The sequence below is a fragment of the Rissa tridactyla genome, chromosome 11 (assembly GCF_028500815.1).
Source record: "Rissa tridactyla isolate bRisTri1 chromosome 11, bRisTri1.patW.cur.20221130, whole genome shotgun sequence".
Classification (NCBI taxonomy): Eukaryota; Metazoa; Chordata; class Aves; order Charadriiformes; family Laridae; genus Rissa; species Rissa tridactyla.
This window is the reverse complement of record NC_071476.1, coordinates 11,243,547-11,271,181: the sequence shown is the minus strand read 5'-3', so window position 1 is coordinate 11,271,181 and position 27,635 is coordinate 11,243,547. Positions and strand designations below refer to the sequence as shown.

Below are 27,635 nucleotides of genomic sequence, written 5' to 3'. Positions count from 1 at the left end.
ATAATAATTCTCCTCTGCCCCAGTCAGGTCATGGCTAGGGATGTCAATTTAGAACAGGCAGACCCATCTCACCATGAGGAGCATGAGCTCAGACAAGCCTTAGGGAGCATGCAGGAGGAGGTGAGAGCCAAGGAGGCAAGTGCAGAGAATGGGCAGAATGGTGCTGCAGTGAGGGTCGAGAGGGGTCTGATTGTCTTTTTTGGGAGTATTCAAGTGACTACTTGTCCATTTAAGCACAGGTTGGGTTGTTTGCATTTATTGTCTGGCCAGAGCACAGCCAAGCAGTGCTGCCAGCTCTGGGGGTTACCCCCTTACAGCAGTTCATCACCACCGTAACAGCATTGCAGAGAAGGGAATGAGGAGCTGGGCATTTCTTTCACTTCAGTTTGCTTTGAGTCGCAATCAACACAGGACCCCGATGTTATACTCCCTTTCACTGGTTTCAATCAAGAATAACTCTACTGAAGTCAGCAAAGCTGCAGAACAGACAAGAAGAGTGAATGGGGATCGTTCTGTTTGCTGTGGTTTGTAATAAACGCCAGTCGCTCTCCCAGGAAACCTGTCGTGGTGTGAGATGAATGTACCTTGTTTGCATTGAAACAGTGGGATTCTGGGCTCTGATGGAACTGCTCTGGGGCAGCCGGTGATAAATGAACACTGATCATTGCGCTGACTGTGGAGTCAGTGGGGTTTTTATTGCTGTACATCCAACAGCAATTTGGTTAGAATTTCTGGAAGACTTTACTGCCAGCAAATTTTTTCTCAGTGGCAAAATGGAAAGAAAAGGTGAAAAAGGAGTGATGGCAGGGAACAGGGAAGAAGGCAAATCTTCCTTCCCACCCAACCCAGATCAGGAAACTGGAAAATGAACGCAGAACAAACAACCAAAATAGCAAAACCCCAATAATGCTAAAAATACAGAAAAATTTCTTTGTAAGATGAATTATTCCTTTTCTAAATTTGCACTTTGATTAATACTTTGTGCTTTAGAAAAGTTCTTTTGGGTTTTGACCAGCTCTTGTTTAAACTTGTTTGAGGCACTCACAAGTGACACATGCATGGGAGGCTGTCAGCGTAGCAAATGCTCCGCTCAAAACCACGTGGGGGGGTGTGTGTGTGTGTGTGTACCTGTGTATTACCATCTGACAGCGTTCGCTCCTCTCTCTGGGTGCTGCGAAGGTAGCCCTGACTGGGGTGGTCTCGCTCGTGCAGGAGGCTCGAGTGTGATGAACGCAACTCCATTTCCAGAAGCCTTTGCGTGGGCATCCTGATGGCAGCTTGTTGGATGGAGAGGGGGTGAATGTTGCCGGAAAAGTGGGATCCACGCTCGGGCTTATTTATTTAGACTGTAGGGGACTGAACAAGAGGTAGCGCTTTTCTTCTAAATGTATGCCCCATGCCCTCAGCAAAATTGCATTTTTATCGTTACTGCCACAATATTGAATGCTCCCCCCACACTACAGGTTTTCAGCTTTCTGTTTGCCCTTTGTCATTGTATTTCTGTGCTCTCCTTTAAAGAGGAGACCTTACTGACTGCCCCGTCTTTCTTCTGCTGAGTAATTCCACCAGCTGTCTGACAAAGGTACTTCTGGAGAGCAGATATTTAGCTTTTGCAATGCCAAAAGGCATTTAGCAAAGGTAGTTCTTACCTCCTCTGCTAAAGCTTTTTGATACCTCTGCAGATCTCTCTGCAAAACACTGACCAGCAGGATCCCTGTGGCTCTGCGTACACAGACATTTCACTGCTGGCACAGTCAGCGAATTGTGCTTCAAGTAGCTTCTGATCTGGCTGGGGACTGAGCTCACTTATTTATTCACAGACGTGGTAGACATTGCTACTGGACTTGAATCTGATGTCTTGTGAAGGGTTGTGTGGGCTTATTTTCAGTCTCATGCTGTATCCCTGTAGACAGCATGGTTCAGGCTTATAGGATATTGGTTGAATGCAACAACAGTTTAAAAATACCCATAAGGAAAGTGCCATTAATAACAAAGAATGGAAGAAATTTAAGAAACAAGTAAGGCTTTTATTTTTTTTTTTCTTACATTCTGGCTTCATGGTCCTTTATTAAGACCTAATTTAGAGTTTGTGTGAAAGCAAAATATATTTTGCTTTTTGTATATTTTGTATATTTAAAAATTTTGCCTGCAGTAAGATTTGTATCGAGCAGGAAGCATGAGTTTGGGAGAACTGGGTATTGTGACTGGTAGGTTCGAAAACAGAATGAGTGCAATTTCTGAACGCCGGTTGGCAGGTGTGGATGGCTGACACACTGTAATTTACTGTACGGGGTTTACAAAAGGCCAGCGGGAAGACTGGAAAGGTCGGGGGCAGCTGCATGGAGTCCTGAGTGCACTTGGCTCCTTTTGAGTGAGAAAATGAAGTTATTGCCTGTTTGTAACTCAGGGCTAACCTCGGCCAGTTCATCTTGGCTGGAGGGAGAGCTTTGCTGTGTTTGGTCCGCGATATCCTGGTCTGCATTTCAGAGCACAGTGGGCTTTGATTCAGTAGAAGGTTCAGAGTAGGGTCGGGGTTCATCCCAAACCCGCCAAATCAAGCTTGTCCCCATGTGTCATTTCTCATCATCTATGTTGTATCATCAGAAATCCTGAGTTAAAAAATGTTAATATAAATATATTTGGGTGGTTTTTTATCCCCTCTTCTTACCAAGTCTTAATGTTGCAAATGGTACTGTAATAAATATTATCGAGAGCGATATGCTGAAGGATGTAAATATTCATCAGTCTTTAATGATTTGCATTTGAATCCAGAAAATTGGCTTATGACTCCTCACTGATTTTCTCTCAGTCTGATTTTCACACAGCATTAAGTGCAGGAGGATTAAATACCTGGGTTTTTTTCTGGTCCAAACCAGACTTTGCTATCTTCATTTGGAAATAAGTTCTTCGTTAGCTAGTAGCTCAACCTTGTGCATCACTTAATCTTTTTCAATCCTTCCAGACTTTTTGTTTCTGACAGTGAGCTTTAGGATCACTCTCATATGAACCAGTCACCACTCCTGGAGTATTTATTTTTCACCTTGGCGAGGCTGTTGGCTGCGTAGTCCTGCAGTTCAGAATGGGAGGTCAAAAAGAGGAAGTGTTGGCCCTGGGATCGAGAACTTCAATATTCTTTCTATCTTTTTTGGTTTAATCTATCCGAACCTTGCAAACCACACCAAACCATTGTATGCTTTGTGGACCTTGTCCTTGGATTGAGGAATCCTGTGCAGAGGCTCCTGTGTGCTCACAAGCGCAGCCCCCCTCTCTAGGGATGAGCTCCAGCTCTTGGCCAGTGCCAAGGGCCGTTGTGTCTTCTCTTGCCTTTTCCAGCTAGAGTAAAATAGTGTGGCTATGCTGGCAAGCTCTCACGACGCTATTTAGCTGCATAGGCTCGTGGGTGGGTAGTCTTTTAAGATTCTCGTGTATAATGGGATGGACGCGCTCACTCCTCTGAAGGGCTGTTAGTTTCAGAGCACAGCCCCGATGCTCATCCCCTCTGGGAGCAGTTGGCATTAGGTGTTACCTTTTCTGTATTTGCAGTGGGTACGTCTTACCCAAAATATTTAGGGTCATTCTAGATTACAAATAAATTCAATGTAGATTGACGATGCAATTTTGGTAATTTGACTGTATCCTTTTAAAAGCCACTTGCGGCTTCTCCATTGGCGTAAGACACCTCATTTTTATAAGATTAGTAGGACCTGGATTAGTCAGCAAATGACACTTCTGGGGAAAACCCAAGGTGATAGTATGAGATTAATATTGATAATCTGGAGCCTGAATAAATGAGACACCAAATAGCCTAAATTTAAATTGGCTTCAGTGGAACTTGTTAGGATGGGGCTTTTAATAAGTGAGGCTCTTCTTTAGGATGGGCTGTTACTCTGCGTGTTCTGCCTGTTCAATATGGTATAAAAATTATATGCCTAGTCCTAAACAAAAGTGGGGGTCAAGTATTTTACTGTCAGTTATTTTAAGATTCAATGAGATATAGGCTCATTGTCTTAGGTCTTAGTTCCCGAGGGTATGATGAGTTTGTGTTAATTTATGGTTCTCAGGTACTTGTGCAGGTCCAGGGTCTGGTTTATATAGAAAAGCTTAGATCAACAACAACAAAAAAAGGATGTTGTGTGCAGAAACCCTAAAAGTGTTGATATTTTCCAGGTAATTGTGAAAACAAGAACAGAATATCAGCCTGACCAGAAGAACAAAGGAAAACTCAGAGTGCCCAAAATTGCTGAATTCACAGTCAGTTTCACTGATGGTGTAACAGAAAGACTAAAGGTAAGAAATGGTTATTCTGCTGCCTTCTGATGCAAATGCCATTCATTTTAAAATAACTGAATCAAAGTGACAGTAAAGACGTAACAAATTTAACACTCCACTCATCACTAGGGTCAAAGAGGGGTTTATCTGCGTGAGTATAAAGCTTTATTTTCTTGTTTGGACAGGCATGAAAATACTTTCATAACTAGATCTAAAGTAGGAAATGTTTTCCTTTTCCCGGGAAAAGTTATGAAAATATTTTACAGCCCAAACTGAAAGTAAACCAAGTTTGAATCTTTTTTCTTCTCAAACATTTGTGTTTAAGAGGAATAAAAAAATCACAGTGAAGACTGATTGAAATAGTTTGTTTCACCTTTTAAAAATTCTTTCGTCTGTAGTCAAATAACCCTTTTCGTATTTAAAATATTTTATTATTATAGATTAAAAGCCATTTCAAACTGTATAAAAAAAGAGATATTAGACAAGTATCCAAGCATATCCTGTCCTGTAAGCAATTTTGCTTCACAGGAGTTGGAATTTTCTGATGAAAAATGTTTCCTTGAGAAATTTTCAACAGGCTCTACTCAAACATGGAAAGAAACTCATGAATTATTGAGCGCCCTCAGTTCCTGTTGACTGCAGCACGTTAGAATGGCTCGGTTCCTCCTAAAATTAGACTCCAAGCGCGTAGCTGCTAACATTTTCTCCCTTTTCATTGAGAAGATATGGGGCTTTTCCTGAACCTCAGAGCATGGGAGTGATAAAAGTGTGAGATCTGATTTCACATTTCCAAAGTCATCAGAAATATCAATGATTTGAGTAGAAAACAGAGAGAGTAGGCAGTGCCTAGCTATAGTCCTGCTCCTTGAAAAGCTAGGATTGGGCTTATAAATTTTTGTGAAAGGGTATCATCCTTGACAATTGTCAGGAATTGACTCAAAGAACTGAATAGTCTTTCATTTGGCCCAATTTCCTTAGTTTTGTGAGAAATAAAAAAAAATTATTATAATTATTTTCTAGTAATTTAGAAGAAAGCTATCACTTTTAAAATTGGAATGTGATCCAGAAAAAATCGTTACCATTCATCCTTGATAAACTTCAAGATGAGTCTTGTTCAACTGGGTGAAAGGAGAAATGTTTAGCTACTCTCTTCTGAAGCACTGCAGAATGGCACTGTTTCTGTTTTTTCCAGAAATTCACTAACATATTTTGCAAGGACAATTCTGTTGCTTCCATCCAGGATATTTAAAGGCATAATTTATTCTTAAGAGGTCTGTGAATAAATGTTTATAGCTTCTTGGGTTTTTTTTTCAGCGGACATCACATGTTGTGATCTAAATTACTTACCAGGGGCTTACACGCTGTTGATTTTGACTGAATTCTTTGGTGATCTTATTGCGTTCATAGTACCTATTTACCACCAATAGTGACTCTCCGTTGGTGCCGCTAGTAAAGTAAACAGCGAATTAGCCACAGCAAAATCCCTGGTCTTGGAAACCGCAGCAGACATTTTCCAGTGTGAGCAACATACAAATCGGAACCAGACACGATGTGCCTGAGAAACACCAGTAAATGTAGAGTCTCCTGGAAGTGACGTGTTGGCTTGTGACCCGCAATAAATGGCATTGTTGGTATTGTAAGTAAGGGTTCTTCACTGGGTATTTAAAACTTAACCCTGCAGCCCTGAACAGTGTTAAGGTCAGTGTCAGACCAAGTCTTAATGCCATCAAAAGGTCTGGCCTTGTTATTTAAAAAAGCAATCGAGGATCTCTCATCTGTACACGCTGTGTATGCTGGAGGCCCGTAAGTTAGATAGCTCATCCACTGCCATGGATAAATCTCATTTCATCTGCACCTTCTAGACAGTATCTTATTTTTCACATTCTTCAAATGGCCAACTTGCCATTGCATTCCAGCCTCTCCTTGCAATGTATTTTTTCCTCTCCCCTTCCTATTTTTGGAGCAGTTCTCGCGTTGCTGTCACCCGTGTGTGCAGGAGGAGGCTCCAGCTGCGTGCACAGCACGCGCAGAGGTTTAAGCCGCCTTCCCCTGTCCTGCGCGGTGGGGGTGGCTGTGGAAGCCGTGCCTCTTCCTATCCAGCCTGGCAGTGTGACAGTTTCATTTTTAAGCTATTTCCTTTCCCCAAAGTCCATATGATTTCCATTCTCTGCTCTTCAATGTCAACTTATTAATCACTCAGCCTCTCGTCTAATACTGGATAAGACTATAAGCCTCTCCCTGCCTGCTTTTCATGAGGCTTCCATGTATCATATTAAGTTTGTAGTATTATTTCCTGACAAAAATGAGCTGAGATAATAGGTAATATTTCATTACCTTTTGTACGTTTTTTTTTATTGCATCACATTTTTATACCAGTGCATATTTTTAGTGCAGTTATTAAAAATACCGCCCTCTGGTTCTAAGCAGGCCTATTATCTGGTACTGATGAAATCATTTTACGTTTGTTTTTTGTAAGAGGGAATAATAGTAAATACTTAACTTTTATTATCTCAGGTTGGCTACACTTTTAAAAGCTTAAAAAAAGATAATATAGATGAGATCATCATCTTTTCTTTTGCTGGCTGGCTGCTTTGTATAGCCTTCCAGTATGTGGTGTGTTGGAAATACGATCCGCACCTTCTTGCTAACGCATTGGTTAAATTTATTCATTCTCGAGCCAGGCTGTTGGTGGCTGTACACTACCAAAAGCAAGTAAATCATCACACTGATTTCTGCAAGAGAAATGATGGAGGGAAAGGCAAAAAGTCCATCCAAGTGTAGATGATCCATTGTTTTAGTGCCCTCCAAATATGTGGGATCTGTATGGGAAATGCATGTACAACTAGTAAGAGTCCACAGCAATGCCTGAATTCAAGGGGTTTCATAGGGAGCAATTTTGCTACTATGGTTCTGCTGATCTGTGTGTGAGGAGCAATACATCTCAGTATGTGGTACCCGGATGCTGGGGAAAGAGATAGGACAGTAAGAGGGTGCAAAGAAATAGCCAAGAGGTCCTTTCCTGTCTTCTATTGCACGACTTTGGTATCCCAGAGAACACAAAGTGAGATGTCTTGTATTTTATTTTTCACCCAAAGCATAGAATTAACATCCATTTAAACGGAAATACAGCAAAGTGAATCTTTGTCATTACTAAGTATTTGTGGAAAAATGCTGCTGGGACTCCATGTTTATGACTGTGCTCCCCACCCACTAATAATATCTCTGGAGGGATTTTTAACATTCCTGTTTCAATCAATGAAGGGTTTTTCTTTACTTCCGGTCACTTTGGTATGGGAATGTTCTCAGGGAAGAAGGAAACTCTTTCCAAGTTCTTGTTTGGTTTTATGCTTTTTTTTTTTTCTGTGTCATGTAGCTGCATTATACAGAAGAGCAGGATCTCTGGGGGAAATTTTGGGACCATATGAACATGGCAGTCAAATCCACAGATGGCCTTTATTCCGCCTTTTGGGTATCTTTTATTGAAGAGTCTAATGAATTATTAGCCAACTTTCTCGCATGAGCAAGCCAAAGCCAGAATCTAAGCTTATGCATGCATATTTTTCATCCATCCAGAATAGCACAGATCTAAGCTCTTTAATTAATCGTAAAGAAGAGACTGTCCCTAGGCAACGGTTCTTATTTCACACTACCTCTTCCAGGAATTTTAGATAGCTTCTGCAACGTGTCACATCTCCTAATAGATGAGATTATGATTCTCTATAGCTCAGCACACAGTGTCCTGGAAGTTTGACCAATTAGGCTTATTCTTCAGATGGATGAGTCATTCCATACATACTTTATAACAAATGTTTAAATAGTTGTGTGTAGATGGGTTACAAGAAAATGATGTTAATGTAGTGTTATGGTTGAGCTGTCCATACATAAAAGAAATTTCTTTTATCGTTTTACTCCTCCACAGAGAAGCAATGATAAGCAATGATTTTTTTCTAAGCTGACTGGCAGTGATTTACAGACCTTGCCTCCTCCAGGCTGTTTATGCCTTTTGAGTGTGTCCCTCTAGGAAGTTTCTGAACTGCAAAGACCATATTTTGCAGTAATGATGTATATCAAGGTTTCTCAGTCTGGCAGGGAATAGTGTCTGGTGTTTGCCTTCCATTTTGTGTGCTTTGAAGGTAGTGCATGTCATCCAGTGACGACACTGAGGTGCACTAGAAAAGGTCTGCAAATGTGATGATGGTCTATCATAGAATCATGTTCCTTTGTGGGACAACAGATCGAACCCTTTGCGTTTGAGATAGGGCTCACTGCTGCTTCTTGCCAGTGATATCCTGTGTTACAGCTTTTAAGAACAATCTCTCATATGCAAGTATCTTCATTCTCATGAGTTTCTGCCCTTATTTCTTTCCATCAATACTGAAATGAGATCAAATGCTCTTTTGCTTTTCAAGCAGATTATCCATTGACTGAAAAGTCTTGTTACTTCTGGAGGACAGGTTTTCCAGTGACAACTTTTGTCTTCCAACCAGTCCAGATAACACAGAAATCAACCAGAAGCACTTATAAGGTGAAGAGTGGGTTTCTGCCCACTTCCTTGACTGCCACTTAGGTGGAGCTTGTGTTCAGCACCCTGCTTAAGAAGAAACAAGCTGGAGAATAGTTGCTGATGGATTTTGTACTTGATGCGGTCACACCCAGGGACTGTAGGTAGCCCTGTTCTAGCCCTGACTTTGCCCAGATTTTTCTGTCTCTGAGTAGCGCAGGAAGGGCACTGGAGCGGCCTTTCAGCATAGGCTTACAACACAGAGCGTCGGGTTGACACGTGCAACTGCCAGCCGGTTACTGGTTTTGTGCAAATTGCTCTCGTTATTACACAAGTAAGTTCACGTGCAGCCAGTTTGAGCTCTGCTACCACTAAATGCCATAGAGTTATTCATTAGTGCTTTTTCCAGGAGACAATGATTTCATAACTATTAGCTGGGTGATAGTTACCTGCCATAGCTATCTGACTTCTCAAGTCTTCTAGAGTTCTTTCCTTTTCATGGATCATTTTCTTGAGAAAGCTGAAATTTTCGGCCTCTCAGAGTTGGAATAATTAAACCATGTACTTGTCTTTAACAGAACAGGTTGAGATTGGGTATACAGGGGAAAAATTGAGATATTTAAGACATTTTCTTGTGAGCAATTTATCTAACTGTATTTTTATGATTTTTACATCTGCAAGTATTGATCATTACATCACTGAAGAAGACTGGAAACTTCACTCTTGTTGCTAGAAGTTGGCAAGATCTCTTTTCAGAGTCACTGGCTGTGTAATCTGTTCCTGTTGAGTATGCAATGACAATATATTTCTTATCATTAGATAAACCCTCTCCTCCCTCTGCCCTGAAACTGCTCTGATACATGCAGATCCAGTGGATGTAATAATTCACCACACTTTTCATCAGGTTCTTAAAATATAGTGGAACCCATTCAAATGTTTCTGTTATTGAGATGCTCATACTGAAACAATTGTTTTCCTCTGACCTAATCTGAAAGACTTAGAACAAAATCGGTTTGTCTCCAGCCACACCCCATGAAACAGACATTGATGCAATAATTGTTCATTATCAAAACCAAGCCAGTATCTGAAATACTTGACTCCTAATTAAGAAAGATTTTTCTGGGCCAGGGCCAGAGCTTGATTTGCTGTTGGTAACAGCTTTGCTGAAATGGAAGATGCTTTCCCTGCTTGCACCACTAGAATCCGACCCATTGAACCCTCAGGTTATTCAGCTAGATCTTGCAGTGGAAGGATCCTCACGTCACAGACATTGCAGTTGAGAGGAAAGGAAGGTCCCGGGCTTGTATGCTTGTGGAGGAAGGTGGCGAGCAGGTCTTGATCACTTTATTTCTGTGGGTAAGGTCCACTGAGACGTGAGCACAAGGTGTCTTGTACAGCATGGCGCAGAGAATTGCTGTGTGCCTCTGGACTGCCAAATGACTGCATCGTGAGCATAGCTTTGAGAAACACCTCATTTCCCTGAATGCACACAGTTACCTACCTGACCACCCTGCCCTTGTTTTTAAAGGGCACATCACCACTGCGGCTGTCTAGGTGGCAACTCTCCCTCGCTCTGCTGCACACACACACACAGAACCTCAAATGTAGCATTCCTCTCCTTCTGCTCCCCCTGCACGTCCTTCCCAAACTCCCCTTCCATGCCATGCTTCCTGCAAACTTCTCCATAGGATGTTCTGCCTTCACCTGTAGGCTATTGCTTTATGCTGGTAGTTCTTCCTCTAACCTGCAAAGGAATGAATCCTGGAAAAAATGGCATGGGGCTTTTCATTGTGCCCATTCAATAGCTGAATAAATTTAAAGATTCCTTTAATTGTTAAGTTACCAGAGGGCAGGAGTAACTCAGAGAGAAAGGACTCCTCTGAGTTTGAGCAGGACAATTTTCCTTACTGCTTTTTAATACTAACAATAACAATGTTTCCATGGTGACTGCCACATCACGTCGGTTATCTGGAAGATGCAGAGTGGCTGCTGAAAGATCCCATTACACTGACTAATGTGAGTGGTGCTCGAGGGAGGGAACACACTCTAATACACAGAGATTTTTCTCACTTTGGTGATAATTGCTAATGTGGCTGAGATGTTGTTTCCAGGCTGCGCAGCGCTCGGATGGGCTGTGTGATCCAGGAGAACAAGGGACAAAGCAGAGGGAAATCAGAAAGGTGGCAGGCACAGGGGAGCAGTGGCAATAGCACCTTGTTGCACTGGCAGCAGCATCGGGGATGGTATAGTGGTGTCCTCTTGAGCCTTGCATTCAAAGAGGGGCTTCGAGAGGTGTCAGTATGAAGGGGTTGATTTCAGTCTCCAGGGACTGATTTGGAGGCTTATTCCTTTGGGAGTTCCCAACTATCACCAGGCAGTCTCCTTTCCCAGTGGGCTTAGGTGCCGGGGGCATGCCCTTTTTGCAGGGGTGTCAGGCAGCCCTCACTTCACCTAAGTCTTCTCCAGACAGTGATGGAGTGAGTTGTCTCTGGATCCACACTTTTCCTTGTCCTTGGAGGTTGAGTATTTTCCACTGCAATGCAGAGGGTCACAGTTTCTCCTTTCTCCCAAATCCACCGCCCAGCCCTGCCTGACCTTGTGTCTGCTTACATCTGCATGGACTCAGACTCTCACGTCTGTGTCTGAAAGGAAGTGAGAAATGTTGCTCATCATCTTTCTGCCTGAGCTCAGAAATCATTCTTCTCTTTCTCTGGCTGTAATGGGCAGAGAAGAGGATAGGTCATATCTGTCCTAGCTGGTCTCACGGCTTGCATGGAGGTAGATTGATGAAGCCATTTGTGATCATCAGTGACAATTTGGAGCTGTGAGGATGAACCGAATGTGGATTTGTGGCCCAGCTGCCAGAAAACAGATATTTCTGATCACATCCCCAGGTATGGTACTATGAACCCTGCAAGCTTTCCCCTCTCTGGGTAAAAGTCTGTGGGTTTTGTAGGAATTCCCAGCTAATACCTGGCTTTCTGGTACAGGCTTGGTCCCAAGAAGGTAAAGCCAGGAAGAGCTTCCATGTTGAAAACCCATGCAAGAAAAGTATATTTTGATTTAACTCAAGTGCTCTATACGACTGGGTTAGGGACCACCTGGCAAAACAAAGGGGGGAAAAAAAAGGCTTTTATATGAAATGGTTCATTCTTTAAAGTGTATTCTTGGTTTATATTCTTTCTCACAGAAACAAATAGGCATACTCTTTTGCAAAGTCAGATAAAACACCTCAAATATATTTTATTTTTGCCATCTGCGAGCACTGACACAGTAATCAGCTGAAGAGGTTTGTTCGGGGTTATTTTTTTCCTTTAATTGATTTTTGGAGAGAAGAAGAAAGTTAATTGCTATGCAGAAAATGTCTAAAAATGGAAGTCACAGAGAATATTCACATGACTAAGGGTTTGTAGGGTAGACCTGCTGAATATAAATTCTCCAGACTGTGATATATTGGAGAAAGAAAGGAGTAAGAGAGCAGAAACCTCAACAGACCCTTTGCTTTGGAACAAAATGCTTGAAAAAGATTTTCATAAGTGACTGCATGGAGATACCTGTTCTGCTAATTACAAAATGTAATTGCAGTTTCCATTTAGTCTGAATGATTTTTTACACTGCATCTTTGTCTTCAACAATACAGTGCCATGTTTCATGCCGGTACCTCTGCCACCCCACAGTAAACCCTATTTGTTGGGTAATTTTCTTGTCAGCATTTGAGGTGGAATGAAATATGCTTAATGCTAGTTTGGCTAATGTAGCAAAAGGGACCGAATCGGACGGAGGAGGACAGAGTTTTCAGCTGACTGAAGCCAAGGAAATGTTTATTGAGTGTTGTGAAGTGCATTTTGAGTCTTGTAGCCAAACCACAGAATGCTAAAAAAAAAAAAAAAAATAATCAGGGAAGTTAAATGCTTCACTCATACGTTTTTTTTCCATGTAATGTTTCATTCTCTCTATTTATAAAGCAGCACAGGCCGCTGATTGAATGTTAAACAGACCTGAGCTCCCTCTTGTTAGTACTTGCAGATGTATTAAGCCTGTTGGGTCAGATCCACAGCTAATGGAACTGGCCTCATGCCTTTGAAGGCATCATAATCAGCTAGATTATTCATTTTTGTTGTTTGTTTTTAAAAGAGTAGCTTTTGTAAGTCATTTGCAACAATAAAGCTTCACATTTCTAATTTAAAATGGAAAGGCTTTTAATTCTTAAGTTACCCAGGGGACACTTTACTCGCCAAGTTCTCACTTTGTCCTTGTATGAAGCACCCACATAATAAGAATAAGTTTTTTAAGAGAAATGGGTGTGCTGGACCATGAATGCTGCTATATTATTAGCTTTATTTCCTGCCCTGTGATGGTAGACATAGATGCTGAAATGCATGCGAATATGTTGACCTTCTTAAAGGAATGAGCTTCCAATTGATTTTTTTTTTTTAACCACGGGAGCGCACTGAACAAAGGTGTTTTAATTTGTGCGAGCTTGACCTTCGATTTCCTTTTATCTAAGAAGTCCATGGGACTGACGAGTGGTAGGGAAAAGTTATCTTCTGCCCTGGCATATAAAGAGCTTAAATTGTTCTGGGCATTTTTAAATCCAGTCTTCTGTTGTTGATGGCTGATGAGGAAAATGGTTGTGTCACATGTAAAATCAAAATATAAGAAAGCAATGGAAGAGGCCAATACACAAGAGAACTTGCCTGGAGGAATACCATTTTCTGCCTTAGCCCAGTACATCGATACTCAAGTCTGAAAGGTTTGCTTTGAAAATTGCCCTAAAACCAGCCTGATCCTTGGCCGTGGGGTGGTGTTGGTGCTTGGGTGGTTCTGCACACACAGCCCAGAAACAGCCAAGCTTTTGGGGACTTAGGTGCTTAGCGTTGGGTGGCTCTTGCTGGGGTGTCGGTGAGTACCAGAGGGGGCAAGCTGTGGAGCTGGGCCAGGAGTGTGTGTCAGGTGTCAAAGAAAGCCAGTATCAGAGCAAGGAACACAATCTGCATTGCCCAGGTCTGTTGCCATGTGCCAGTCCCTGAACCTGTTCTTACTCAGGACTCCTGGTGCTTTCCCTGCACCAAATCCAATGTGAGGGAAGCAGGGACAGGGGAAGATTTTGCATGTATGAGACTCTTCAGAGGTTGAGTCTTGGCAGGCAAAGGGTAGGCAAGAAGACATTTTATTGATTACTTGATTTATCTTGTATTCCTGTTAATGCATTTAAAAAGGGCCCTTGATGAGCTGAGGCATCCGTTGTCATGTCCCACGTGAAGTGACCGGAGGAAATGTCACAGCCAAGGCTTTGCACAATGCAATGGGAAATTGCAGCATGTCACTGATGAAGGGTTAGCGGTGGAGATGATGTATCTGTCTGCTGCAATCCCACTAATTGAAAAACCATCTCAAATTAGTGATCTGAAAAGAAGCTCAGCTCATGAAATGGTATGTCAGGTGTTATTACGACTAAGGGTTTGGGAAGAAAAGCACCTTTATAAGCAGTGTTCCTGAATCACCCCACTTGTTTAATTTTGGGGTTTTGTTTAATTTTTGCTTCTTTACTTTTGAAGATAGCAGAGTCACAGAAATAAGGAGGGAATGACAGTTGAAAAAGGAAGAAAATATTCTTGTAGGAGGAGGGGAAAAAGACCTTTAAACACCTGTATGGTCTGCCAAAAAGGCCATGTATTTGTTTGGTATTCCTAGAAACAATATTATAGCATCTCAATATACCAGCCTATTCTGATGAAGGATTTTTTTTTTTTTTGACATTAAATGACAGAAAAGAAAAAGCAACAGAGCTTTTTATTTAACTAGGTGGAAATTCAGTCATATTCAATGGTGGAAGCATCCTTATTGAAAATGGCATTTTCGAACTTCCATCCATAAGGAGCGGGGGCTTGGAAACTGAGCCATGAATTTTCCATTCAAGGGATTTGACTTGGCACAGAAAGACGTCATGCAGACCGCAGCTGGCACCAGACACAGTTAAAAAGATCTGAGGCTATTAGTGCCTAAACAGCCACTAGAAATTATATTACATGATGGAGACTGGCTAATATAATTGAGCCAGCTAGTTATTGTGTGCATAATTTAATTATTTGACAAATTGCTTAGAAACATGGTGTTCTTGTTCCACACTCGTGCTGCACTCACTGTATTACAAGGCGCAGAGCAGAGGAATTGCTAGTGGGTACATGGTCATTCTCAGAAGGTAGATATTTCTTTTTAAGATTTGCAAACTTGGAGAAGTTCACTGGTGTAGCCATGGTGGGTGGCCTACGCAGAGATGGGTAGAGCCAACAGGGACATGGCTGGGGTAGCAAATGGGCTCAGAGACAGCTAGTGCTGCTTCAAGGGGATACCTTTGAGGCTTTGGGGTAGCTGGAGAAATGACCCTCTCTTTACTTTGTGAGTCTTTTGGGTTTTGACTGCTGGGCTGTGTGGGCTGAAAGGAACCCATGAAATAGTGGAGCAGATGTGAGCTGGTTTTGGACCCCGAGATTATACCATCCTCATGGAAGGTGTTCAATGTTCTTAGAAGAACTGGGGCCATTTTGGTTTATGGTTATGAATTCTAAGATAAAGGACCAAAAAGAAACCCCCTTAAGCTTCATGTAAGAAGCCATGGAGCACTAAGGAGTATTTTCCCATAACTCTGAAGATTTAGATACATGACTTAAGGACGTTTCCTTCTTACAGAGCATCTCCTAAGATATGCTACTTAAGAATCTGGACACCATCTGGGATAAAGCTTTGCTGTAATAATAAGGGACAAATCCTACATTGTCTTGCACAATGCCAAACAAATATGAAGACCCAGTTGTGTCACATTTTTTTTTCAGTTAGCCTTTCAAAATTTCAGAGGCTAAGCTGTTGCAATAAAATCAGCAAAATCATCGACTTATTACAAAAAGATTTTCAAAACTTGGGAGTGAAATGCCATTTTTGAAGAAGTGCAGCCAAATCACTTTTACCTGCAGAGCGGATCAGGCCGTATAACAGGGTGCTGGGAGCAGCTGTTCTTGGGGGGTATTTCAGACTCCTTATCCCCCTGGTGGATCCACCTGAGTGTTCTGTCAGCCTGTGGCTCCCTCCCTGCCTACAGGCCTGAGTTTTCTTACAATAGTAACCTGGATTAACATGATGGTGTGGTTCACATTTGGATTTCATCCTGGCGTACAGGTGGGAGGCAGCCAGGATAGACAGCTGGATCTGGGAGCTGGGAAGTGCTCCTGAGTCTTTCACTTTAGCTGTAGCTTTCACGTCGAGATCTAATGTTGTCAGTCTTACATGTAGCTATCAGCTGGGAGAAGTTATGGGATGAAGGGAAAAAATCACCCTCCTGAATTTTACACTGTCAGTCAGAAATCCTTATAATGAGATGATGGGTGTATGAACGTATACTGAGGTGACCTAGATGATTCTATGATTTTGTGATTTTTTTTCTTGCATGCAAGTTAACTAGGTTGTCAATGGATGGATAGGTTTCCAGGCATTGCCATAAACTATGGAAAGAACCTTGTTGCCCTTATTGCTCTTACGCCCTTCTGTGAAAATAACCTTGACAGGATTTCTGCCAATTCTGTTTGTATCAAATTTTGCCTCATTCAGAGTCTTTCTTCTTCTACAAAGAGAAAATTAAAAACAAGAGAATTTCTTCAACGGGATTGCCCATTAAAGGTCACAAAATTTCCCAATACCTAGCAACATTGAAGGTGGCTTCGAGAACCAGATGTGACATTTGCAGTAGCATCCTTTCTTGACAAACTTGACTGTGAAGAGGGTGAGACCGCAGCGCAGGAACGGGCAGAGGCATCTGGCTTCGGGGGTCCCTTAGTCACATTGCAGCTGCTAAGACGATAGCAGTCCTCCTGGACTGTGCAGAATTTTGTAGGTATTTGTAGGTATTTTCCATGGTAAATGATCTTTACCTGGGAATCAAACTGATCTCCTTCACGGTGACACACAGTTCTACACTCTGAGAGCATTAACTCTTCTCTGGGTGCTGCCTGGCTGGCTGGTTTTCCTATGGACAGCAATGCTTTTCCTGGTTGTGGCATCTCTTGGCTGTACTCCTGTTTTGAGCGTATATAAGTATATATATTGCATGCTCTGAGCAGTGGGAAAGGTGTCCAGAGTCAAACATTTATTTGCCAGGCTTAGAAAAAAAATCATGCTTGATATCTAAGTGCCATCCGCGCTGATGAAAACCCCTGCTTGCTGGCCTCTCACAAGAGTTGCGTGAGCACGGAAGAGAGATTCTGTGCTGTTTTCTTCAGACAGATTGATAGAGATCACATCGTCTGTTTGCATCCTGAGAATTGTTGCACTTAGGTGGCAAATGGAGGGTGGTTTCAAACGCCTGGGCACCTGAGGCTTATGCCTGATCCACAAGCAGCAGGTGCTACTTGCTGAGTTCCTCCAAAGCTGGACTGAATGCAGCTGTTTTCCACCCAAAGAAAGGGCAGCAGAGTGATTTCCCAAATGAATTTTAGACAGCAGTTGATAAGGCTGCTGCCTGAGTATGAGCAGTGTTGGGTTTGAGCTTTAGTAGTGGAGCACAAGGATTGCAGAGCTGACCAGCTCATTTGGAAACCCATTTTAGTGACCCAGAGGCAGATGTGCCAGAGCAATGTGTGAAAATCCAAAATGGACAATTTCTTACCCCTCTGAAGACACCTGAGCCTACAGAAGGTGCATACTGATTAAAGGATATTTAGACACCCGACTGCTTTTGTGCATCTGTGTCTAAATGGCTGGTTCATGCCATCAGATATGAGAACTCGGAGGGGGAAGAGGGAGCTGTGCCTTTTATTTTATTAAGCCCTACTTAAAGCCGTTCGGAGGCTCTCCATATGAATGTCTCATCTTTTTGGAGTCTTACTGAGCTCCTTCTGCTGACCACGTTGTACAGAATAAATTTGTTAGATTAATTGTGATTAATTTCATAGATGAATTGCAGTTTGGGTTAGAAAGAACAACCCTTTACTTCTTCAAAAGGTGTTGCTTCACAGTTTCATAGGACGCCGCCTTCTGTCTTTCACTGTGAGGTGGCTTGCCTTTGAATGCCCATGTTATTTTCTCTCCCTATCCAATTTTATTTTATTTTTTTACCATTTTTATACTGAGTCCTTGCAGCGTGTGACACCATCAGTGGAGCCTGTGAACAAAACATAAAGGTGGAATGACAAGCCCTGACACCAGGGCCATGATTATAAGTTATGTCCCTCCAGCTGCTAATGCAAGTAATATGTGGGTTAAGTGGGAACAAAACCACACACCCCCCCCAGCTCTCCAGCACAGGTTGGATGCTGAATACTAATAGAGAGCCGTCTGCATCCAGTCCCCACTGGGAAAAATAATATTTGTCAACTCAGTTCAAACAGTGCATAAATTTGAGGGAACTGCCATCTGCTGACAGACCCTTCCCCCACCTACACTGCCTGAAAATCCTTCCTCATGAGTATCTGCTCTGTGCAGTAGTGTTCCCGTCAACCTCTGTTCAGCATCCGCCCTTCTCTGCTTCCTTTTTTCCCCCAGGTATTTCCAGAGAGTTCAGGTTTCCCAGGGCTGTAAGGCACCGAAGTACCTCACTGGTTTGTGTGACAGTCAGTGCCAGCCCCAGGCTGGTGTGTAGCTACCTGCAGGCTCTGTAGCTCCGCAGGTTATCGGTATTGCTGTCAAAGCCACTAAGGATTTTTGGAGGGACCAGCAGCTCCCTGCTCTTGTTGACTTCCTTGGGGAGTGAAGGGTGCACGCCTTCTCTGAAAGCTAAGGGCATAAACTGGAAGAGTTTTTGCCAAGGAAAACAATAAGGAATGAAATTTAGAAACCTTGCAGTGGAAAAGGCTATTAAAAGAATGCCCTGTTGTTTGGATGTGGCATTGTTCTCTGGTTTGCTTTTAAATAAGGCTTTTCATTGTAGCTAGAGAGGGAAAAAGGGAATTTCTGATGGGAAAAAACCAACCAGGGTCAGCAGTTGAAATCAGAGAGTAAGAAGGATACTTTGATGGACAGCACGAAGGCCAGGCTAACTGGCACACCACTGCAATTAGATTATCATCTCACTGGAGCAAAACCTAGTGGCAATTTATGTCCTGTTGCCTGATGAGGATATATCTTTTTCTTCATCTGTGCTGTTGTGAAAATGCAACGTGTACTTCGTCATTGATGGAAAAGGTGGGGAGGAGCCAAGCCAAGCGCGCTGTTGTTGGTGGGCGGTTGATATCATCTTTCACGGATGTTAAGGGCCTCTCTCCCTGTTTTGTGGAGGACAGGGAGTTTTTTTGGTATGGTAATGATGTTCTCTCTTCTCCATTCCAGCAGACACTCCCCTCTTAAGGGAACCTTTGGGAATCATATCAGACTTTTGGGAAAGGGCGGTCAGATCCCCCCCTTCCTTCTTTTACCCACTCGAGCAGTCACACGTGACAGATTCATGCCTGCAGCACTTCTAGGTTTTATCTGCTCACTGAATTTTATTTCCCCTCTGTGAGTGTTTATATTGCTTAGAGACTGCCAAGGTTCATGTTAATCATAAAAAAAAAGTGGAGGTTTATTAGGTATTGCAGCTCTGTGATTCTTTGGTGTTTGAATGTTAATGAAGCTTTGTATGCTCCGGAATAGCTAGTGAGGTGGATCTTAGCTCTGGTGTGGCAAAATAGCCGGAGGTTGATTTTTCTTCCCTTTCCTCTGGGTTTTAACATCTTACGCGACATTTCATCCCGGAGCAGTTTTACACTATGTATCATCATGTGTAATATTGTGTCACGCTGTAATTTTGCAAGTGCATGAAACGGCAGGAGGGAGGTGAGAAGGGGCTCAATTACACCCCGAGGGAGGGGAGAGCTCAGCGGAGGGACCTGCTCCTGGGAGGTAATGAATTGGGTGTCAGCACTTTGCTGGAGCAGAGCGACAGAGCGGAGGGGAATTTATTATTTTTAGGGGCTCCGCGGGCAGACAAGAGGAAAGGAACCAGTCAAATCACATTACTAATGGTCATTTCCACAGGCTGTGCATGTACGTGGGATTTAACAAAAGAAGGGACGTTCATTCTCGCTCCAGACAGCTCGGTTCTTTCTTTTTCCAAAGGCTAAAGAAAGAACTTGGCCATTTTAACTGGCTCAGAGTGAGAAGCCTTCAAAGCAACTTTGGTGTCAAGTCTTGGGGAAGGCAGACATAGAGTCACGCTGGGTGAGGGAGACATCCCACCGTCCAGGGATGTTCCCCTTTCACAGCCTCTTCTCTGGGTGCAGTCAGCCCTGATGGATCTCTCTGGGATGGAGGAAACATGGATGCAGAGGGGGAGAAAGGAACCAGGTAGACGTTAGGGCCGGAGGAATGATAGCACAGGGTGTATGTGTCCTGCTGGTGTGCAGCTCTTGCTAGCCCTGATGCTGAAAGCTGTATTTACTAAAGAAAGGTAGAGGATGAGCAGCTTCTTATTGCTCAGGAGCAAGAGGTACTTTCTCACTGAGTTAAGCTCCATGCCTTCCCAGATGGCATTCGGTGTAATTTCATTGCCCTTTGTCTCTTCCTTTGCCCTGAGCACAAGTTCGTTCCTTCAGCTTAACCCAAGCAAGATTTATTTTTTCACCGTACATTGTAGTCAGGGCAGAGCAACCAAACTGGAGAGCTGAGCATTTCTAATTTTCTGAATTTCTAGCCAGGCTGCCCTCTAAGTATTGGCTTTGGTAGAGAAAGATGTACGGCTCGTCTTCAAACTAACCTCAAAGGGGACTTGTGTCATTGTCATCTTTGTATTACTAAATAATTTGTTATTGGAGGAAGTACCAGGCCTAACATGCTCTTCTTTTAAATGGGGAAGAGTTGATGAACATGTATTCTACAGGGGGAAATGCTCTTCCACATTGGCCTGCCAGAGCTGGGTTGTGGTGGGTCTTCTTGGAGAGGGGTCTCTTCTCCCAGGTTTCCTGTTGGAAAAAGTAGAGAATATTGGCATACTAAATCCAGGAAGTCTTTCCTTTTGATTATACTTTTCCAAAATGACTTATTTTCATTTTTTCAGGTGTAATATGACTTCCTTCGGGGGCAGAAATCATGGCAATTTTCATTTCCATCTCCCTTGAATCCAAATGAGACTTCTTCCTCTTCATCACTATGAAAAGAGACAAGGCTTCCCCAGGTTGGGAGCCCATGGGCCACCATAAAGTTGGTCTGAAATATTTCTATTCAAACTTGCAGGCAAGTGTGCTTTGATGGAGAGGAGGTGGAGCCCATGTTTTCTTGGCCAGACTAGTGCAATTCATCCAACTGTACTCCTTTTTCTACCAGCTACCTTTTCAGCACACCAGGACTCTTATGCATGTTCTCTGATGAGATCCAGCAGTAAGTGCTTCTCCCTCTGCAACTGCCTTTTGCTTAATTGGCCCATTTTGCAGCAGATTGGGCCCCAAGGAGGAGGTTAATATGAGCAGTTATTCTGAAAGGCGGGTCGGGGCTTCAGTGAACTGTTCATCACTGGAAAAGTCTGTTAGCCTCAATCTTGCTACCTTTTTACACTTTACTCTAAAATATTCTGACTTAACAATGAATTTATAAATCTCTTGCGCTAGATACAGTCTCCACAGCTCTCTCTTTCGTTGAGTTTCGAACTGGATGTGTTGGGTCAGATTTAACACCGCACGTGCGGATTTACCTTCACTCTTTCTTTTCGTTTCAAAACAGCCACCAAAACTGTAGCTCGGGATCTTCCAGCATTGCAGGTGGCATTGGCAGGGCTGCTGTAGCTTCTCTGAGGGATAGTCCCAATACGCTGTGTGCGCTGTAGGACTACATCTCACCAGGCAGTGTATCTTTCTGCGGGATTGATGAGGGTGAGAAGTCTTTTCCTGCACTGCAAGCAATTACAGTGGCCCCTGTGAGGCTGTGCAAGGATTGCATATCATACAGGTTCTCAGAATTACAGCTGCTACAGTGGCCGAAGGAGAGAAATAGAGCAAAATTCAGTGTGAACCAATATTAACCAATTAGTGTATCTTTATGGATATAATATTATTAATATTATATAATATTATTGTTATATTAATAATATTATATCGATGAATTCTGAGATATGGCCGGCTTGCTCTTTATTAACTGCTGTTCTTGACAAGTCTCTCCACTATCCTGTAGGAATTATCTCTGTATTTCACCACTTTCTCCCATCATCACTCTCCTATGCCTTAGTTAAGGAAAACTTCCACCTGTAGTTATTATTCAATTTGCTTGAACACCCATACAAGAAAATAAAGAGGATTGCGACAGAACGGTAACAACAAAAGGGTGGATGAACCCTGAACGACTAGACAGAGCTGAAAAATTTGTGGCTCTTCCTTGCTAGGGCAGTAAATGATAATGATTGCCTTTAGTACAGGTAGACGCAGCCCTGATATTGGGATGCGGGCATGTTTTGGAGGATGAGCACGTGCATGGTTCAGTGGTAGCGTGCCTGCAGGCAGGGCCGTTAGCCAGGGCAGGCACACAGTCCGTGCCACGTCCTACCATTGCGCATCTCTCAGTGGGTGGATTTCGTTGTGACCGGGGAAAATTTGCAGCCCTGGGCATGGCTTCTGATGCCATGATGGGAAAGTGGAATTCAGAAGCAAACAGGTTGAGGTTGTGGGTAGGAAAAAGCCTCCTGTAAACCTATGCCTGACCTCCAACTTTTGCTGTAGGAACTTCCTCAGCGTGAGCTCTCGCAGGCTTACAAGAATATCGCAGCCCCTTTCCCATGCAGGCAAACGTCCTGCAAAAGGTGTGCTGCTGGTGCCCGGTCCCAGCGAGCCAGAGCAAGCTGGGGAGCTGCCACTGCTGCTCCCTGCCCGAGCTGCTGGCCATGCAACAGCCTTAAATGTTTCCCCTGCTGCTCTGCCCACCCCCATCATCTCTGTAAGTGAGTTCATTTGATTAGAAGCTCTAGTTTGCATGGTAACACTGGAGCCCCAGGGATTATGATATTTTTTCATGCCAATCCAGAAGAGTGTGCGACAGCAGTCTCGACAGGATGGGTTGCTGTAATTTAGGCAGTAGAAGTTCATAGCCTTTTATGCTGCATTTGCTGAATTACCAGCTGGGACCAAGAAGCCTTTGGGGAAACGGAGAACAAGAGTCCGTTTGGGACCCTTGCTCAGAACTTTGGCAGGACACATCTCAGGTAACATCAAGGATCAGGGCCTCAGTCCAGGCATCTGAATGAGGCCAGGAAACTTACTGTTGAGTGACCAATTTATGAGGGACCTGGAAAGGCTGGAGAGAAGGGTGCTACAGCAAAGAAACAGAATGGTGCAGCAAAGTAACCTGCTTGGGAATGAGGAGAGGGGGAATAATTGGGCCCAAAAGAGGGTATTGTGTCTGGTACCTCCAGCATTAGCATCTGCTCTTGGACACGCTGCAGGATTTACATGCTGGCCATTGTCGGTGGTTGGGCTATTCTCCTTTTTCAGCTTTGATAAATAGAGAAGGATTCCCTTTCTCCCGCCCTCCCTCCTGGAAGGCACAATTTATCCTTGTTGCATCGCCCAGAAGGCACAAAGGGATGCGTGCTACAAAGGCTTCATTCTTCCTACATGCTCACCTACCCCTGCTATAAGAAAAGCAGGATTTTGCCATGGTTATAAGGCAGTTTATCTGCAGAGGTTAGACCCCGAAGGTGGACTCTGGCTGCTGGTGGATCCTGCTGGGCCAGCAGATGACGATGCTGGTTGAACTGCCGAGAGCATGGGAACACAAAGCCACCGAAAACACCAAATGCCTCAGCAAAATCCATAGGTTTGCAAGGGGTTAAACACAGGAATGTGCACTCCGAAGGTCTGTGGGGGGATGGAAATGATGTGAGAATTCAGGGCTATTGGATCTAGCATTCATTCAATTACCATGCTTAGTTAAGTACTGCACAGTGGAGTGAAGACTGCAGTCTGTTAGCATGGCTGTTACTATAAGTCATTTAATTACGAGGTTGCTCATATGCCATTTTAACATATGTAGAGTAACATTATCCCTCTTTTGTAGGTCACTATTCTCATAAGTCTGGCTCTTGCATTCCTTGCCTGCATAGTGTTTCTTGTGGTATACAAAGCCTTTACTTACGACCACAGTTGCCCAGATGGATTTGTTTATAAGGTAAGAAACTTCAGTTGGATGAATTGCCTGAGATAACGCTAGACTCTAATTGACTACATGGTTACAGTCTAGTCTGCTTTTCTGACCAGGCCAAACAGAACATTTGGGAAGAATGTGTTGAAATGGGAAAAGCGTTATGGGAAATGTGGACTTGCATCTGCCTCCATCAGCTACCGTTACACTGTAATTGTTGGGATTAGCATTTGGTGAACACTACAGACAGATGTTCAGGAACGATCCGTCATATTTCTGAATGGATTTATTGCAGCTGGAATCCCGCATTTGCTTCCCACACGTTCAAGTGACCAAGGTTTACTGGCATACATTTTCATGCAAAGCAAACTCTCAGAGTGCTGGCACATGTGTCCTTTGTGAAGGAAATCCGAATTTGCCCATGTAGTTTATTTTTAGGTGCTTTTGAGCCTCTATCAAGAACAAAACCATGTAACTTAATTGCTAAAATCCTACTGTCCAGTGATTTTATATTGAATATTCACAGAGAACTATTTGCCTGGTCTGTTGAGATCTTTAAAAAAAAAAGTTTGGAAATTAGTTCACCGACTCCTTACTGTGAATAAACTCATAAACTCATGGGAGTATTGACCACACTGCGGATAGTCTGTGGGCTGGAAAATAAAGTAAGGATGTTGGTGTATTAGTCATTGCGAATTATTCTCTTAGGTTATATAAAAATGAAGTTAGGAAGCAGTCATGAATTTCAGAATCAGATCCAAACCTGAACTTCTGAAAAGATTAAAGGTTTAGGACTCAGATTTCAGCTAGTCACATTAAACTGGGAGTTGGAGTAATTTAATAATTTTACTTGGGGCTCCTTGTGTCCTTGGTGCTACTTCAACTCCGGAGAATACCACCCAGTCTGACAGTTGTTACCATTTGATTGCTCTTTTACAGCTGTTGCAAAGCAAATTGTTTTTATCTGTGCAGTTCTTAGCACGCAAGTGTCTGCCCTGGCACAGCGGAGATGCCCGGGCAGCGTCTGCACAGACAAGGAGCTCTGACAAGGGCTGGCCAGTTGGGCTACGCTCCCTACCGTCCCCAACCAAGGTGGTCATCCTGGAGGTCAGAGATAACACACTGTAACAGAGCAGCACGTAAGCAGCTTACTCTGCCTCTGCCTGTCCTCTGCTTGTCTGAGGATTAATTCTGGACTTTGCTCTACAGAGCTTTCAGTGCAGGATGTGATCCGAGCTGCTCAGCCAGCCCTGCTAGGACTGCGGCAGGGGGCCTCGGTCTCTGTGCATGCCAGCAACGTACCAAACCAGCCAGCCCTTCGTTTTGCAGTCCCCATTTCCCATCCACGGATGAAATCAGCCTGCAGCCAGGGTTGCCAATAGCAACAGGTTTTGAAGGCTGCTGTCTGACTCTAAACTTTGTGCATTCCCACGGCGCTGAAAGGCGGCCGGGGCTGCGCAGCAGATGCTCTCGCTGCAGCAAGTCTGAGTCAAACGTCATCCATGCAAACAGCTAACCCTCAGATTTTTAAAACGAGAGCCTGAGGGTGATGGGACCACTCTTTACTTCTCTTGCTTTCTTCCCCTTTCCAGCACAAGCGGTGCATCCCAGCCTCGCTGGATGCCTACTACTCCGCACAGGATTCCAACTCCCGGGGCAGGTTCTACACTGTCATCAGCCACTACAGCATGGCCAAGCAGACCAGCTCCCGCGCCGTATCGCCCTGGCTGTCTTCAGGATCGGTAAACCACGAAGCCAAGGCTGCCAAGACAGAAGGTCATTAAAGTTAACAAGTAATGATGGGCAAGGTAGGAGGGTGGGGGGACAACACCATGTCTATACTGCATTGCTCTAGCTGAGGGTGCCGTGCTAACAGCACAACAGGAATAAATAAAACCCAAGTGCAGGAGTCATCTTAATGGATATTTCTTTTCGTGCATTGTTCTTGTTGATTTGTAACCGAGTTGAGCTCTTGTACAAAGGCATGTTTGATGTTGACTGTATCTTACGATGTAAAAATATTTTTAAATCATTGCTTAACTATTTGTTAGAAAAAGAAATTAAAAAACAAAAAAAGCAAATTAGATAAACAGCCAGAGAGGATAAAAGCAGCAAAGAGAATCCCACAAAGTTTTATCATTGCTGGAAACCTGTGACAGAGGCTTAACATGCAGTGAAGGAACCCCTGAAATCCTTTTGAGAGAGGGGATAGAAAGAACCTGGCACAAAGATGTTGTGATGTTGTTTAGCTTGCCAAAGGGGGGAATATTTTGCTGTCAAATTGAATCTAGCATCAGTGTTCATTTGCCGATAGAGAAATACAGGCATCCCCGTGTCCCTCAAGCACACACACGTGCAAACACACATGCACACAGACCCCTGCGCAGTGGCCTAAGTAAATCCAGCAAGGTGTAGGCATTCATAATGAGCCGCCACTGCGCTGGGGATCTTGGCTGGGCTCTGAGGCTGAAATCCTGGTTGCGATGTGGATGTGGAGCAGGAGGGAAGCAGACAGAGGCTGCTATAGTGAAATCATGAATATACTTCTGAGTACGGGACTAGGAGTCAGGAGATCAGGGCTTTATTTCTGCTTCTGGCACAGATTTCCTGCATGATCTTTGGCAATTTATGTGAGGCTTCATCCTTTGGGGACCTCTTTCCTGAGGGTCGCCAAGATACAAAGAAATGCTATTATGAATTGAAGAGCCTCTCAAGAGTGGTGATAGTATAGAACAGTATCGAGCCTCTAACTTTTCAGCCCCTAATTTTCCCTCGCCAATGAAATGGGACGCTCCTCTTCCCTCCTTCACCTTCAGGTACTTCAGTATTTAATGTCATTCTAGGTAATGAGAGAGGGACGGCTGTAGCATGCTCTCAGACTACAAGGGTCCCATCAAATCTCTGCTTGCAAACACAGACCAGACCCCAAGCTTAATCCAGTCCTGGCCAATGTAAAACATCCTCTCCCCACAAATGGCATGTGCAATTAGTGCAGACTGGTGGGATTTAAAAAAAAAAAAAGGATTCTCTTTCTTCGGAGCTGCAAGCTGTTGCTGCAGAGCAGCTCTGCTCCTCGGTAGCGTGGGCAGGGCGAGACGGAGCAGCCGGAGCAGAGTGCACAGGGAGGGCAGGGTTTGCATTTGACTAAGGCTGCTTTTTCAGATTTGTGGCTAGACTGTGATGGAAATTAGGAACTGGCCCCTTCTTCCCCTGCATTGGGCAGTTTTGTCCCCCATTTCGCATACATAGACACTAGAGGGTGTAAATGAGGGCAGAACTCCTCAGTCCTAACAGGCATCATGATAAATAACTGTATAGTGTAGCTAAAAATGTAGTGCCAAATGCCATTGTCTGATTTCCTATCCTTCCTTCCCCTTCCACCTGTAAATTCATTTCTCACTCAAAATGTACAAACCACCCCCTCCACCAACAATCAAAACTCCAGCAAACCACTGAACAGTTTATAATTTTGTGGTGTATTTTTTGTCAGTAGGTAGCAGAGACTGAAGTATTTTTTGGTGTAATTCTTGAACTTTTCTGACGGGATTAAAATAAAGCTAGATGTGACTGAACGTCTCTGTAGCTCTGGCAGGTTGGTTTTTTTTGGCGACCTGTGCTGCGGGCTGGGAGGTGGTGGAGGGCGACGTGTGTGTGCCTGGTGCCGTCGAGCGCGGCTGCACCTTTGCATGGGTGCCAAGGTGACTCTGGCTTGCAGGAGGCATTTTCAGAGCTTGCTGTTTTCCCCTTTAATCACTGGGGGGTTTATTCCCTATGTTCCTGC

General features: G+C 43.6%; 1 protein-coding gene across 1 annotated transcript in view; it reads left to right on the top strand.

Annotated features, from left to right (window-relative positions):
* The window catches only part of NSG2 (neuronal vesicle trafficking associated 2), a 37,764-nt gene extending 10,345 nt beyond the window's left edge, over positions 1-27,419 (top strand). Inside the window, exons 3-5 of the mRNA XM_054217896.1 lie at positions 4,168-4,287; positions 23,771-23,881; positions 25,447-27,419. Of these exons, the coding sequence (XP_054073871.1) occupies positions 4,168-4,287; positions 23,771-23,881; positions 25,447-25,638 (423 nt within the window). The 3' untranslated portion in view covers positions 25,639-27,419. The remainder of the gene's footprint in view (positions 1-4,167; positions 4,288-23,770; positions 23,882-25,446) is intronic.
* The last annotated feature ends 216 nt before the right edge of the window (positions 27,420-27,635 follow it).